The sequence below is a fragment of the Scylla paramamosain genome, unplaced genomic scaffold, assembly GCF_035594125.1.
Source record: "Scylla paramamosain isolate STU-SP2022 unplaced genomic scaffold, ASM3559412v1 Contig9, whole genome shotgun sequence".
NCBI lineage: Eukaryota > Metazoa > Arthropoda > Malacostraca > Decapoda > Portunidae > Scylla > Scylla paramamosain.
The window spans coordinates 1,022,501-1,038,036 of NW_026973674.1; the positions used below are offsets into that span (position 1 = coordinate 1,022,501).

The window sequence follows — 15,536 nt, forward strand, 5'->3', positions numbered from 1 at the left end:
TAGTTCCTTTCCTGCTCTCGAGTGTATATGAAGTTGTGCTTATTTCTTTGTTGGTGAATTTTTGCGTTTTTCCGCTTTAAAAGTACGCGAGGTACCGACGTCTAGTCATAAAAGCGTTAAAAACTTGACAATTGATTTTCTCAGTGTTGCTTTAGTGTCGGTTCGATTCCCCTAGTAGTGACCTTCACCCCGAACTCCGAGACTCCTTAAAACTTGGGAACTTGCGTTCCACTCTTTGCTTGAAAGCAGCGAATACGGCAAGCCATTACAAGTGCTTAAGTGTTAGTTCTATGGTAGTCATTTTGGGGCAGTGATTATCGCTACACTTCTTCGATTCGTTGCCTCTTCAGAAGCACAGTTAAGGCGTTGCTAACCTTGACTCAACTAGACTCAAAAACGAGTCTCTGTCGATGCACGCGGGTGAACTCATTTCCCTCCGACTCGTGGTTTCGAACCTGTCGTTCACGCGGGTCCTTCCGACTCGTGGTGGCGAACCTAGGTCTTGGATCAGGTTTCAGTGTAGGGCTCAGACACACTTGATTTGGTTCAATTGACCTCACGCTCATTAATCATGTCGCATGAGTTAAACTTGGACGCATTTTGCAGTAACCCTTCTGTGGCGGAGCTACAAACTGCCAAAGTGACAAAGAATGATTTAAAGTACATAGCCCGACAGTTTGATCTCTCATATCCGTCTGACATTCGGAAGGAAGAACTCCGAACTCAAATCCTAGTTCACCTTGGAGGTGAAGCCACTAGTCCTGCTTCACAGCACGACGCCAGTTTAATGCTCGAACTCGAAAAGCTGAAACTAATGGCAGCAAGAGAAAGAGAGAGAGAGAGAAGAGAGAGAACTAAGGCGAGAAGAACTAGCTTTTCAAAAAGAAAAAGCGGAAAGAGATCTGGTATATGTAAAAGAAAAGGAGGAAAAAGAAAGAGGAGAGAGAAAAAGAAAGAGAGGAGAGAGAAAAAGAAAGAATCCACGAGACCCAACTCGCACAATTAAAATCTCGATCAACCACCACAGCTGACCTCAAACAAAAGTTAACTAAATATCTCTCACTACTCCCTCAGTTCTCTGACAAAGACCCCGAAACTTTCTTTGGACAGTTCGAGGACACAGCAGTACATTTTGAACTGCCCCGAGAAGACTGGCCTTGGCTTCTTAAACCCAAACTCAGCCAAAAGGCTTTAACTATTTTGAACGGCCTCGAAAACAACACGGATTACGACTGTGTCAAACAGGGCATCCTAGCGGCGTACTCCATTACCACAGAAGGATACTGTCAGTCTTTTCGAAAAATGTTCAAAACTCCGCAACAAACCCAACAAACCTATCTAGAGTTTGCCTCAGAGAAACTGAGGGCTCTCAAGCGTTGAGAAACTGAGGGCTCTCAAGCGTTGGCTTAAGTCAGCCGCGATAACCACGTACGACGAATTAGTAAATCTCTTAGCCTTAGAAGAGTTCATGCGTAAGCTCCCTTACTCAGTAATGTTACACATCACCAACAAAGAAGAAACAGATCTTCTCAAAGCCGCTCAGTTAGCGGACCTTTTCTCCCTGGTGAATCGCAAGGCAACCTCAGACAAGCTGACCGAGACTCCTAGTGGTAAGATAAACTCGGGTAACTCAGGGGTTGGTAAAATGACCGGCAGTAGTACTCGACCACCTCTATTTTGTGCTTTTTGTAAACAGCCGGGGCACCTCATAAAGAACTGTCCTAATCCCAAGTGCAAGGTAGCTCAAACATATCCTGCAAGCCAGTTGCTTCCATACAAGCTCTTCCCTCCTTCCCTGTACCTAAAGACTTATTTGAGCCTTTCAGGTCTGTAGGCACCATCAGCATTGATAACAAGGATCACCCAGTTAAGATTGTCAGAGACACCTGTTCAGCTCAGTCCCTAGTGCTGAAGTCAGCAGTCCCTGGTATTGAACAGTGTTACACAGGTGAAAAGGTATATTTAAAAGACTTCCATGACTCCTTCCCCATTGCATTAGCTAAAGTACATCTTGATAGCCCACTAGTAAGAGGTGAAGTGATAATATGAGCTAGTGAAGAACCAGCCTTACCCATCCCTAATGCTCAACTACTCCTCGCTAATGACCTAGCTGGCAGTAAGGTGACTCCCCCTTTGGTAATTAGTGACACAATGCTGATGGATAACCCCACTGTACAGTTAGAAGAGCAACAACCAGGCTTATTCCCTGTTTGTGTCACTACTCGTGCACAAGCAAGGAAATCTGATCAGTCTTTCTCACTTCCAAATAAGAGCCCATCCCCACTTGAACTCAATCAAATATTTTCTGAAAAACTTCTCACTGAGGCTCGACAGGAAGACACTACTTTGACTCAATTTCATGACAAGGTTATCCCTCCAGATCAAATTACTCATTACCCTGCCTTTTACAAACAGGATGGAGTTCTCATGAGAGTGTTCCGGCCCTCTAAGGTCCCAGATGATGCTGCTTGGGCAGAAGCCCACCAGGTGGTTGTGCCTACCATACTCAGACATTCCATACTAGAGATCGCTCATGAAAGTTTTGCTGGTCACTTGGGCATCAAGACATGTGAGAAGATCCTCGCTGACTTTTACTGGCCAGGATTAAGGGAGGATGTGAAGAATTACGTCAGTACTTGTCATCTCTGCCAGATAGCGGGTAAACCTAACGTAACTATCCCACCCTATCCTCTCCAACCTATTGCTGTTCCCTCAGAACCATTTCATAAAATAATAATTGACATTGTGGGGCCTCTTCCAAAAACCAAGAAAGGTAATGAATATATCCTAACAATTCTCGACCCAACCACTAGGTATCCCGAAGCCTTTCCGATACGCAAAATCAACACCAACACTATTGTGTCCAAGCTAAACCACTTCTTTACTACCTTCGGGATTCCTCAAACCATTCAGAGTGACCGAGGAACTAATTTCACTAGCGTTCTCTTCACAGAGGTGTTAAAAGAGCTTGGTATCGCACAAACCTTGTCTTCTGCCTATCACCCGCAGTCACAGGGCACTCTAGAAAGATTTCATCAGACACTGAAAGGACTTCTACGCAAATTCTGTCACGAGCAGGAGAGCGAATGGGATGACGCACTCCCCTACATGTTTTTTGCCATCAGGAAAGCACCTAACGAGAGTACAGGAGTTTCCCCATTCGAGCTCCTGTTCGGTAGGAAAGTGCGGGGACCATTAAGGATTATTAAAGACAAATTGTTAGATTCTACTACCCACAAACTTGTCTCTGTAACTAAATACTTGAACAACCTTAAAGCCACACTCACTAAAGTTCGCACCTTTGCTGATAACAACTTACACAAATCTCAAAACACCATGAAGAAACACTTTGATCAGAAGGCCAGAGTTAGAGTATTTGATAGAGGTGATCAAGTCCTTGCATTCATACCCACACCTAAACACCCATTACAAGTAAAGTATCATGGTCCCTATGAGGTAGTGGAAAAGGTAGGAGATAACAACTACATCATAAACACTCCAGACCGCCGAAAGGCAACACAGTTAATACATGTTAATCTCCTAAAAATGTATAAATGTAGAACCCCTGTGACTGGCGCCCAACCAACCCCTAGAGTAGCTTCCTGTGGTATCATTGAACCCCAGGAGGCTGACTCAGAGTTAAAACCTGCCTCTGTGTGTTCATTGATGTATGATAAATGTATTACCACTGAGATTGACACAAACACCATACATCCCAAGGACACGCAAAACAACACCTACATTATCCAACACTTAGATGATCAGCTCCGTCATCTTTCATCCTCTCGAGCACTGGATATCTCAAGATTGATCTCTCAGTATGACGTGTTCGGTGACCATCTTAAAATCTGTAATGTCCTCGGCCATGATGTGAAGGTGCTTCCAGGGACCTTCCCTATCAAGCAGTCTCCCTACAGAGTCAACCCCCGGAAACGAGAACAGATGCAGAAGGAGGTCCAGTACTTATTAGAGCAGGGCTTGGCTATACCCAGCAGCTTCCCATGGGCATCACCCTGCCTCCTAGTACCCAAGGAGGACGGACAACTGCGATTCTGCACGGATTACCGACGGGTCAACGCCGTCACCATTCCTGACGCCTATCCTCTGCCTCGGGTAGACGACCTGATAGATGAAGTAGGTCAAGCCAAATTTGTTACTAAGCTGGACCTATTAAAAGGGTATTATCAAATAGCCCTTACTGAAAGAGCTCAGATAGTCTCTGCCTTCATCACCCTTTTTGGACTTTTCCAGTATGTAGTAGCCCCATTTGGCATGAGGAATTGCCCCGCTACTTTCCAGAGGGCAATGAACAAGGTAATGCAGTGATTAAAAGGAGTGCTGGTTTACTTAGATGATATTCTTATTTTTTCACATGACTGGGATGACCACCTGTACCAGATCCAGAATGTGCTCAGCCGTCTGCAGGAAGCGAACCTCACCGTGAAGCTGGCGAAGTCTACGTTCGGAGCTGCCACCGTCTCCTACCTAGGACATCAGATTGGACAAGGCTCCGTCCGGCCCAAGACCGCTAACGTCGACGCAGTACTGAAGTACCCAACTCCCACTACTCGACGCGAGCTCCGCCGCTTCCTGGGCATGGCGGGGTTCTACCGGCGTTTCTGTCCAAACTTCGCAGACGCACCTGGGCCACTTACTAGACTAACTAGTGGGAATGTGGCGTACGAATGGACCCCTGCCTGCCAACATGCCTTCAATCAACTTAAGAACTTGCTTGCTCGGGAACCGGTTTTGCGTGCGGCCGACTTCAGTAAACCCTTCATCATACATACTGACGCCAGTGATCACGCTTCGGGTGCCGCCCTCCTGCAAGAATCTGACGGAATCTTTCACCCAGTCGCCTACCACTCCGAGAAGTTCAACATCCATCAGCTTCGGGTGCCGCCCTCCTGCAAGAATCTGACGGAATCTTTCACCCAGTCGCCTACCACTCCGAGAAGTTCAACATCCATCAGAAGAATTACAGCACTATCGAGAAAGAACTTTTAGCCATTATCTCTGCCATCAAGAAGTTTGAGTACTATCTTCAGTCCAACACCCAGCCACTCCAAATCTACACTGACCACAACCCTTTGACTTTTCTCAACAGGAACCGCTTCACTAACCAACGTCTGCTACGGTGGTCTCTACAGCTCCAGCCTTACCACATTGAAATGCACCATATTAAGGGACTGGACAACTGCCTTGCTGATACTTTGTCTCGCCTTCCCACTACGCCTCGCATCACTACCCGTCGCGACCCTGAGGACCCTAGGATCCTGTTGCCGGGGATGCAGTCGTGCCTTGTGAACCGGTCGATGGAGGCAGCCGAGGGCCGAGCACTGCCAGAAGAACCATCTACCGGGCCCCAGACTACACACGTTCTGGTGGAATCAACCTTCACGGGACAGGAACCACCTCACTTCTCTAATGACGCAGAGTCCTTCCTTCTGCGTCATCCTAAGAAGGGGGAAATGTCACACACGTGACTACTCTACCACGGAACCAGGTGCCTGCCTCTCAACTCGTGGCGCTGCCACGTGTATAGCTTGAGGCATACTGGATACGTGACCTCTAGCAGGCTACCAAGCCGATAACGAGGGGTGGAGTTCCATCGAGCTTCAGTCTCCTCCAAGGGTCGCTACAGCTCTGAGGTCGTCTTGGCATACGCTGGGAGCCTCGTATACACTCGAGAGCGGTGGTAAGAGTTACACCAGTGTTACACACCCACACACACACACACACACATAAACACACACACACACACACACAAACATTTATATTTATTTTCTATTATGTATATGTAAAGGTGTTTATTTTTGTAATTTGTATCTATATGCATTTACTAACTTGGCTTAAGTTATTAACTGAACCAGTCTTTTAAGTTATTCAGTCCAGTTCAGATTGCCACTCCTTGTTACTTACTTTTACTTACTTAAATAATCTTCAATTTTGTATTGTTACTTAATTTTTGTTACTTACTTTTACTTACTTAAATAATCTTCAATTTTGTATTGTTACTTAATTTAAAAGGGTTAACTTTAAGATATTAAATAGCAGTTAAAATGTCTCGTTTTCTCTTTTCTTTTAACCCTTCCATTGTTAGTGTGAGCAACACCCCTTCATGGTCCATCCCCTAGAGTTTAGTTTATGCTCACACGTAACAATACCTATACACACGCCCACACATATGTAAACACGCACCCACACATCCATAAATTAAATAAGATTACATGACATCGAAACAAAAGATTCAAGATACTGCCGACACAGTTTTTCAGTCACCACTTTTTAAAGGCTGGCCTTATCCATTTCAGCCACTGACGACTAAAACCAATGATTAGCGGCAAAGATAATACATATAGCTTTGATTTTGTTGGTCACTGATGGAACATTACAGCGCCAGATAGACGATTTCTGCAACGCCTAAATTTGCAGTGAAGCCAGCTTGGCCATCTATATAATTTGTAACAAAACATAGCCCAAAAAATCAGAAACACCGTCCCATAAACATCCAGAAAACAGAACAACATGGCAAAAACACACTCAGACAACAGCAACAACAGCAAAAACAACATCCCTATCCTTCCCAAAACACCTTGAAAATACACAAACGTCAGCAGGGTAGGTAGCGGTACACACATACACACACACACACACACACACACTGGGTAGGTAGATGAGTGAGTGGGTATTTGGATGGGTGGCTGGGTGAATTGGTGTGCGGATGCGTGTGGATGGGTGAGTGATTGGGTAGCTGGATGGGTAGGTTGGTAATCGGGATGTGGATGTGTTTGTAGGTGTGTAGGTGCATGGATAATTGGATAGTTTGTGTATGGAAGTTTGTGTGGATGGGTGAGTGGATGGGTAGGTGGATGGGTAAATGGGTAGTTTAATGGGTGGGTGAATGAGTGGAGGGTGTGGGTGATGTGACATGTGGATGAGGTGAGGAAGGGTACACCAGCTCAGCGTAACACACAAAATTAGAAGTTCTCACCCCTTTCATCTCTTTCATAGCCCAGTTATAAACTGTAATCAGCGGATGTCCTCGCCTCGCAGCCGTACCAGTGAAGACAAAAGTGCCGCGTCGGAAAGACTGCGCTTCATAATGAATGTGACATTTTATAGTTTCGTATAAAGGAGGCTAATTTCAATACATGACATCATTTGTTTTGTGCGTGTTGCTTCACCACAGAAGACAGACAATACTTAACTATTACGGACGAATGGGCTGCTATAATACGCTGTTAGACAGTGGGAGGACTCGATACGAGGGGGACAGTGCAGCGGGATTTCGTACCTCGACCATATATGTGTCGTTGCTCGTTATAAAGTTTTTATTTTTTTTTCCCTAGACGTGGATGGCGATTCTTGCCCAGCGGGTGGAGTTTGTTGTAGATGTTGTATTACTTCCTTGTATGTGGGTTAGTAAAAGAGATTGGTGATCTCATTAGTGTGACCTGGCATTAAAACCAGTTGTGAAAAGAGTGCAGGAGTTACGAGGATTCCTGGACACCCGAATTTGAGCCCTGCACTGAATCACTTAGAAGGTAGTTCAGGCGAGGTAGTCGAATTGCAGCAGCTGTGCGAAGCGGCCGAAAATTGTGGTCGTAACAGAAGAATATTCCGTAGAGTAATTTTTTTTTTTTTTTTTTTTTTTGGCAACTAGAAGTGAGTGAGTGAGTCGGTAGGCTTGGGTGGGGTGTCTCCCCGTTCTTCCCCCCTCGCCTCTGGCGTGTGTCATCGCCTGAGACGTGGCTCTAAGCAGTGTTCTCACGTTCTAGTCGGTCACAGTCCACGCTTTACTAAAGGAAGACGTACAGACAAGCCCGTACTACCTGGAGGAAACGGGGAAAGGGTTTACAGTTAGTGGGCCAGTTGCTTCAAGGGTTATTTGAGTCACTTACCGCAGTACGCCCATGTCTATACATATAGCTTTCATGGGTCTCCATTAATTTGCCTCTGAGTGTACTTTCCTGCAAGGCACTCAGTCTATATATATTTAGACGTGACTCCTCACCTTTTCCGGAGGCAAGTACTTTGTGTGGCAGTGAGAGGTCCTCCACTCTCCTGGTGTTTGTCGCTTATTGCAACTGTTCTTCCCAGGAACGTAGCTGGCGATTCTTTCCCAGCTGCTGGAAATAGTTGTTGTAATATATCCTTCTCTGTGGATGAGAGATACGGACTGATGACCCTTATGTGTATGTAACTGGTGCTATGACCGTTTCGTAAAGAGAGCAAGAATTTCAAAAGAATCTTATAAACTATACTAAGCACTGCATCCAATCACTTAGGTGGTGACTACTGGGGAAGCTAGTCCAGTTGAGGCAGCTATGGGAAGGCAAAAGGCAGTAATACAACGCAGTCTTCTTATATAAGTATACTAAAGAAGATTTAGCATACAGAGCTGCACAACTCCCCGGTGGAGTGGCTGTTTTTGCTTTGGTAAGGTCAGATAGACGTGGTGAGTGCTCTCATCGTTCTGTCCCAACGTCGCTCCCTCACGCATCTTTGCCATTTTTTTTCTCCAGCCTGACATCACGCCAAATCACAGCCCCGCCTCTGTAAACCATCGCACCAGAAATACTGGAATACTAAGGAAAATCACATTAACGATATGTTTTCTTCAGACAGTTAGTACGTAAATAGCTCGTTCACCAAACTAACACACACACACACACACACACACACACACACACACAAGAACCATTCATAGTTAAAACAGAACAAAGGGTAGCCGTAACAACACAAGAAGAAGAAGAAGAAGAAGAAGAAAAAGAAGAAAAAGAAAAAGAAAAAGAAAAAGAAAAAGAAGAAGAAGAAGAAGTTATTTATAAAAGCATACGAGCAAAGAGATGAGATACAAGTGAATTACTAGATTAGTGACAAGGAACACACAAGACTTCATTTATCTTTTATTGAAGCTTACTCCTTCATTCTAAAGGCAATAAAATGTTTCTTCTACTCCTCTTGCACTAATCCGCCTGCTACCTGTAACAAGACATGGCACATAAGATTAAAAGGAATTACGAGCGACAAGGAAGACATAATTAAGGCTTTATTTATGACCTACTCTTTTTTTTTTTTTTACTTTTATTGTAAAGGCAATAACGTGTTTCTTGTACATTACCCTGTGTTGTCTCTTTACAATATGGAGCCTCAAGCCTGAAATGTAGTAATTGAGTCTGTTCATGAAAGAAGCTATGTGTTACGGTGGGCACGAAAGCGTTACCGCCTTTATTTGTGCCTTATTATACATTTTCCTTGTCTTTATCGTATTTGTAAAGGAAATAAAGCTTTCATTATACCCTAGACTTATTTTATTCCCCATTCACAATACTTAACGAAACACATATAGCAAAAAATTAAACTAAAAGAATGGTAGCGAAAAATATACGAGACAAGTCAACAGATGCACGATAATTATTAGATAGTGTACGATATTTGAGATAAAGAAGCAATAATACTTAACTAAACACATAGGAAAGAGTAGATAAAAATAACTAAATTAAGACTTGTGAAAATATACGAGAAAAAGGCTGAATTCAACAGATGTACGATAGTTATCTAATAGAAGCGGAAATACGTAAGCAAACACATGCTCCAAAATAAAATTAATTAATCTATAACAATACTACTAGAAAAAAAAAAATAATATTTAACCATAAGACATGAGAAAAAAAAAACAGTCAAAACCTAAATATTTTCCTCTAAAACCGCCTAATTTGCCAACAAATGCTAAGAACATAAAAACTCCACACTCGTCATTAATAGTCTAATTACTTCAATAGATAGTACAACAGTCTTGCTACTCACCCCCCAGACACGCCTACTGTCAACGAACACAACACCCTATCTTATGAGCTGCTGTTGGCTTGCTATTGGCCAGAGTTCAGGCATTTCAACCCTTCGCCAACCAACCAAGACTGCCACGCGTCCTATTCTTACTTATAAGCCAATATTGCCGAAGTTTTAAGAGTAATTACGCATTTCAAGCCCGATTTCAACCATAAAATTTTAAGGGATTAAGCTTAAAATATTTACCTAATTTACAAACAAATTAGTTCAATTCATGTCAAGAAACATCAGCGAAAAACAAGCGGAAATAATTAATTTCAACACCGTGAAAGATAGGAATGGACACCATAGTATCTATGAATGGGAGAGTAACACCCCCCCCCTATAATGTAGTAGCCTCCCCTCCCATTCCAGCGCTGTGTCCCTCCCCTCCCTAGCACGAGGAACACCCGCACTTATGGCCTGCTGTTGGCTGGAATTTTGTGCTTAACTTGAATTTTTAGATGTTTCGTGGCTTTGCGATGAAGGTAATTATTATTTTGTCCTTGTGGGTTTGTTTTTCATTTATCTCTTATTCCTCGTGTTGGTATGAGTCGTTTGTGAGTTGATGTTTGTTATTCCACGCATTCTAGATATGTTCAGGCTTTTTGATGACCAGCCAGGCTGAGCAGCAGTGATAATAATGGATATTCCTTCTTCCCGGCTGAATTTTTTTTTTCCTATCCTTGTATGAAGTTATTCATTATTTCCTGTCTGTTATTTATCTATTCATGTTATTCTATACGTGCACCCTGTTATTCTGTTTATCTGTTTTGTTGTTTATTTCCCTTGTATGAAGTCATTCGTTATTCCCTGTGTGATTTTCATGTATTTATCTTGTTTAATACACATTATTCTGTTACATCTCCTCATTACTTCGTCTGTTACGTTTATTTACTTATTCATCTCCATATCATTTTTTTTCCCTTATCTCTTTTCCCTTTGGTCCTTTATCTTCAAATTCCGTGGATTTCTTTGCATTTATTGCTGTGTGTGTCTCTAAGTTTATTGAAGATTGTTTAAATATACCTACAGTGCAGTATGTATCTTATTTTTCTGTTTTGTGCTTTTATATTTGTTCGTTTAATTATGACAAAGTAAAAATGAACATTTTAGTTTTCTCTGTTCCTATTTCTTTTAATTTATTTACTTACCTTTTTTTTTATTTCATTTATATTTCCATTGTCTTTCAACACACTTTTCCAAAACCTTGGACTCTTCTTCTCTCACCTCACCGACTCCGTACATCTTGTGCAATAATTTTACAATCAGTCATATTTTGATGGCGCTCTGTCTTAGAAGGAATTAGATGAAATAAATACTTGCGATTTACAAGCAATCTTAGTCATTTATTGAGCGTATGTACAAAAAAAAAATAAAATAAATAAATAAAACATGGTCTTTTATGCCACGAATACAAAAAAATTCCGAGTCTTAATAATGATGATGCCTGTGGGAGCCGGCAAGAGGGGCTGAGTGGCTCGTTCCTGCGCCGGTCAGGCGGCAGAAAGGAGAGCGGTGGGCGTGGGCCTGAATACCAGACTCGTCTCCTCACGCGGCAGTCACGTGGAATCTGTGTTCACAATGAAAGAGCTTATATTTCACCAGCAAGTTACTTATCAACTGTATGAATCATTAGTTATGTTTTAACACTTCAGACAACAAAATGCGTGGCATCGCTAAACAAGTGTGTGATCCTCGGAGGTGTGACAAACATGAGGAGAGCGAGTCACTCTCACACACACACACACACACACACACACACACACACACACACACACCAGACTAGCATGCACATCTCTAATCCAGCCACTTTCCCCGACAGCAATTCCAAACAGTGTCTTCATGTCACGTGAGGCTACGTGACACTTTGAGGCTGGAAAGCTGGCTGGCTGGGTTGATGGCTGGCTGGTTGGCTCGAAGCTGACTGGTTGGCTGGCTGGAGGCTGGCTGGCTGGCTGGCTGGCTGGCTGGTTAGCTGGAGGCTGGCTGGCTGGCTGACTGGTTGGAGGCTAACTGGCTGGAGGCTGACTGGCTGGAACAAAGAACAAAGAATTCGTGTTGATAAACAATTTCACCACAGTAAATAAGTGAAAATAAAGAATCCTTTATCAATTATTTATAATCGAGATAACAAATCTTCTAAAATTTTAACAATAAAGCGAAAAACATAGACTTCCTGAAATCTCTGCTGCAGAAACACAAGCCTTGCAAGTACTGCAAGATTCTTCACCTGACCACGTGAAGGCAATGCAAACACGTACTGCAAGCTTCAACAAAGCAATAAAAGACGCACAAACACAAGGCTGGTACACACTGGGACTCTCTCACCAACTGGCAACAGGGAAATGTTGGCAATGAGCCACAGAAGCGCTTACAGGAAAAACAATCTACTCGTATATTGAAACGAACAATCACAGCAGGCATGGGGCGCCTCACACGCTGCGAGATGGGAAACACGAGCGTCGAGGAGGAGGACTTCACCCGGGCAGCTGGGCACGGCTGCTGCGGCGCTGCTTCACCCAGTTACTCTCAGAACAATCACACAGAGCAGAGAGAGGAAAACACTCCTTTCCGTGTGTCCATGTATCATACGGCAGTACACAAGTTCCCGTGCAATACAGTCACTACACACAGATGCAGGCACAGAGGCGACAGGCACTCGCACCTCGAACTTTACTCCCGAGGACACAACTCAATTTTTCCTTCTTCACACACTCATAGTACTACAATCAGACGGTACCGTATTACAATTATTGCATTATTCCACATACACACACACACACACACACACACACACACACACACACACACGGACTTCCTCATGACCCCAGGGCCTCAGAGATCACTCGATATGCCTTCGTATCAATATTATTATTACTACTACTAGTATTATTACGCACGGACGCACGCACACACGAACTCACGCAAAGTTCAGAACATCGGCTGATATAACTATTATGAACTGTCGCCAATTAATACTACTAGTTAACTATTTACCTTACCACTTGTGCTTCGCCTTCAAAGTGCCCCTACCCTCTGACTGGTTTCTGTATCAAGCACCACGCCTCTGGACGGATCACATGCATAAATGAACAATGTGAATGGTAGATATGTAAAATGTTGTGAAAATAGAAAAAACTACATGGGCTTTTCAGTGGTTTGAGGGGAGGCATGTTGAGAGTGACTGGAGTATGATTGTCAGGGAATGGGAATGGGAAAGGTTTAGAATGGGATGAGAGAAAGTAGAAGAGTGAGATAAACAGTGGTAAAGCATGTGGGATTGAATGAATGGAAGAATAAGGTGCTACAAGAGAGTGCTTTGGAGTGGTATAGAGAGAAAGAGGCCCAAGTGTATGAAAAGTGGTATGAGGGAAGCCTGAGCGGTAATGTTCTCTTCCGAGTGAGGGCACAGTTTATGGATGTGAAGGCAAGGAATTATAGATGGTTTGAGTCCTGCAGCAAAGTGTACCAGATGTGTGACATGGGAGAGAATGAAACGGTGGAGCAAGTGGTGCTGGAGTGTGTGAAGTATGCCAGAAAGAGGGATAAGATGACGCAAGTGGTGCTGAGGGACTTGGGGGATGCTGGAGTGGAGAAGACAGGAAGGGAATGGATGCTGTTGCTGTTGGGACTGTGTGGGGAGACGAATGAAAGGATGATTGAGCCTGGAAGAAGAAGACAGAGAAAGAGAAAGAGAAAGAGAAAGAGAAAGAGAAAGAGAAAGAGAAAGAGAAAGAGGAGGAGAAGGAGAAGGAGAAGGAGAAGGAGAAGGAGAAGGAGAAGGAGAAGGAGAAGGAGAAGGAGGAGGAGGAGGAGGAGGAGGAGGAGGAGGAGGAGGAGAAGGAGAAGGAGAAGGAGAAGGAGAAGGAGAAGGAGAAGGAGAAGGAGAAGGAGAAGGAGAAGGAGAAGGAGAAGGAGAAGGAGAAGGAGAAGAAGGAGAAGTAGAAGGAGGAGAAGGAGAAGGAGAAGGAGAAGGAGAAGGAGAAGGAGAAGGAGAAGGAGAAGTAGAAGGAGGAGAAGGAGAAGGAGAAGAAGGAGAAGGAGAAGGAGGAGGAGAAGGAGAAGGAGAAGGAGAAGGAGAAGGAGAAGGAGAAGGAGAAGGAGAAGGAGAACGAGAAGGAGAAGGAGAAGGAGGAGGAGGAGGAGGAGGAGGAGGAGGAGGAGGAGGAGAAGGAGAAGGAGAAGGAGAAGGAGAAGGAGAAGGAGAAGGAGGAGAAGGAGAAGGAGAAGAAGGAGAAGGAGAAGGAGAAGAAGGAGTGTTGTGTTAATAAAGCATTAATACTGGTGATCCAAACAGAAAATAAATCAATTTAATATATTCATAATAACAACAATAATATTTGAAGTGCTGGTAACAAAAACAAAAATATGCTAAATAATAACAAACCTTGACTAGGATAATAATGACGAATAAAAGATGTTAAAGTAACGAAATTGTACAAAACATTGCACTTCTAATAATAATAATAATAATAAACGGTTTATTATTTAGGCAGTTAAAAAACTGAAAATGTACATAGGGGGTGGGGAAAAATTTAACATTAATCCTAAAGGTAAGGGAAATACTAATGATGATGGCTTGCACCATGGTGGGAATCGCACTGAGTCTGTACCGGTCCGTGCGCGGCGCCTTCAGGGGCGTTATTTTGTTGTGGTGTCTGGTGGCACGGACCGTTCTGAACAACTGGAGATGTTCCTTGTTTAAAAGAAAGTTAAAATAAGCCTTAATTAGAATGGTGCACTATTGAAGGTGCCTTCTTGTGACTGATAATAGTTTCAGGTGAGGAGAGCCTGTGTGTAAGTACCCAGTTTATAAAATATGTAGCGGCTGCTGATTATAGTTAAGACAACTTATATCAGGAAAAAAAAATATCAGGTGACGATTAATGTTGCTGGCTGATGCTGATAATGTGAGTTACTGACGACATGAGTAATAATTGTGATATTAAAAAGTTCAGCAAGCATAAGAAAAGTATGTAGTGAAAATTATGTGTAAGATAAGTATTATGGTAATTAAAGTTGAAATTGAGTAAGCACAAATTAACAATATAAGAGAACAGGAGGTAGTGAGATCAAGCAGATGGCTGTGTGTTGTATAGTTTGATAAACAGACGCATCTCATGTAATCAGTCCTTGTGTTTATTAAGTCTTGCACTCTTTGTGCCAAACTAGGGCATAGTTGTGTATAAATTACTTTAATTAAACACCAAATTGTTTTTCTGGCCAGAAATTGTAAGGTTTAAGAAATGTTACGTAAATTCCTGTCTGATGATTTGTCTATTCAAAGACTTGGAACTTCATTTCAACAGTCCCCAGTATGAAAATGTTTAAGTTATTCACAAGGATATTAGTGGGCCCACTGAAAACATCGTGCAGGGAAGTAAATAAAAATATATATTCATTTGGATTAATCTTTACAGATGCCCTTACTCAAGTTATTTAAAACCAGCCAAGAAAAATGTAATGACAAATAAGAGTATGTTTAATAGTTTGTTTATATCTGTGCAAATACATGACGAAAAATTGTGAGAAATAACAGCATAAGTTGCTGAAGCTTGTTGGTATAATTACGTGTGGTCGTGAAATTATAATACTGAAGTCGCAGATATGGAATATGGGAAACTGAGATGGAAGAAGTATCTTAGAACCTCTCCACGTCAGCATTAAGCTAATTGGCAAAGGAAAATACCACACGGTAA

The 15,536-nt window shown here is 42.9% G+C and overlaps 1 protein-coding gene across 1 annotated transcript in view; it reads right to left on the reverse strand.

Annotated features, from left to right (window-relative positions):
* Positions 1-14,494, reverse strand: part of LOC135096954 (peptidyl-prolyl cis-trans isomerase B-like) — a 76,597-nt gene extending 62,103 nt beyond the window's left edge. Inside the window, exon 1 of the mRNA XM_063998721.1 lies at positions 14,423-14,494. Within this exon, the coding sequence (XP_063854791.1) occupies positions 14,423-14,425 (3 nt within the window). The 5' untranslated portion in view covers positions 14,426-14,494. The remainder of the gene's footprint in view (positions 1-14,422) is intronic.
* Between the last annotated feature and the right edge of the window lie 1,042 nt (positions 14,495-15,536).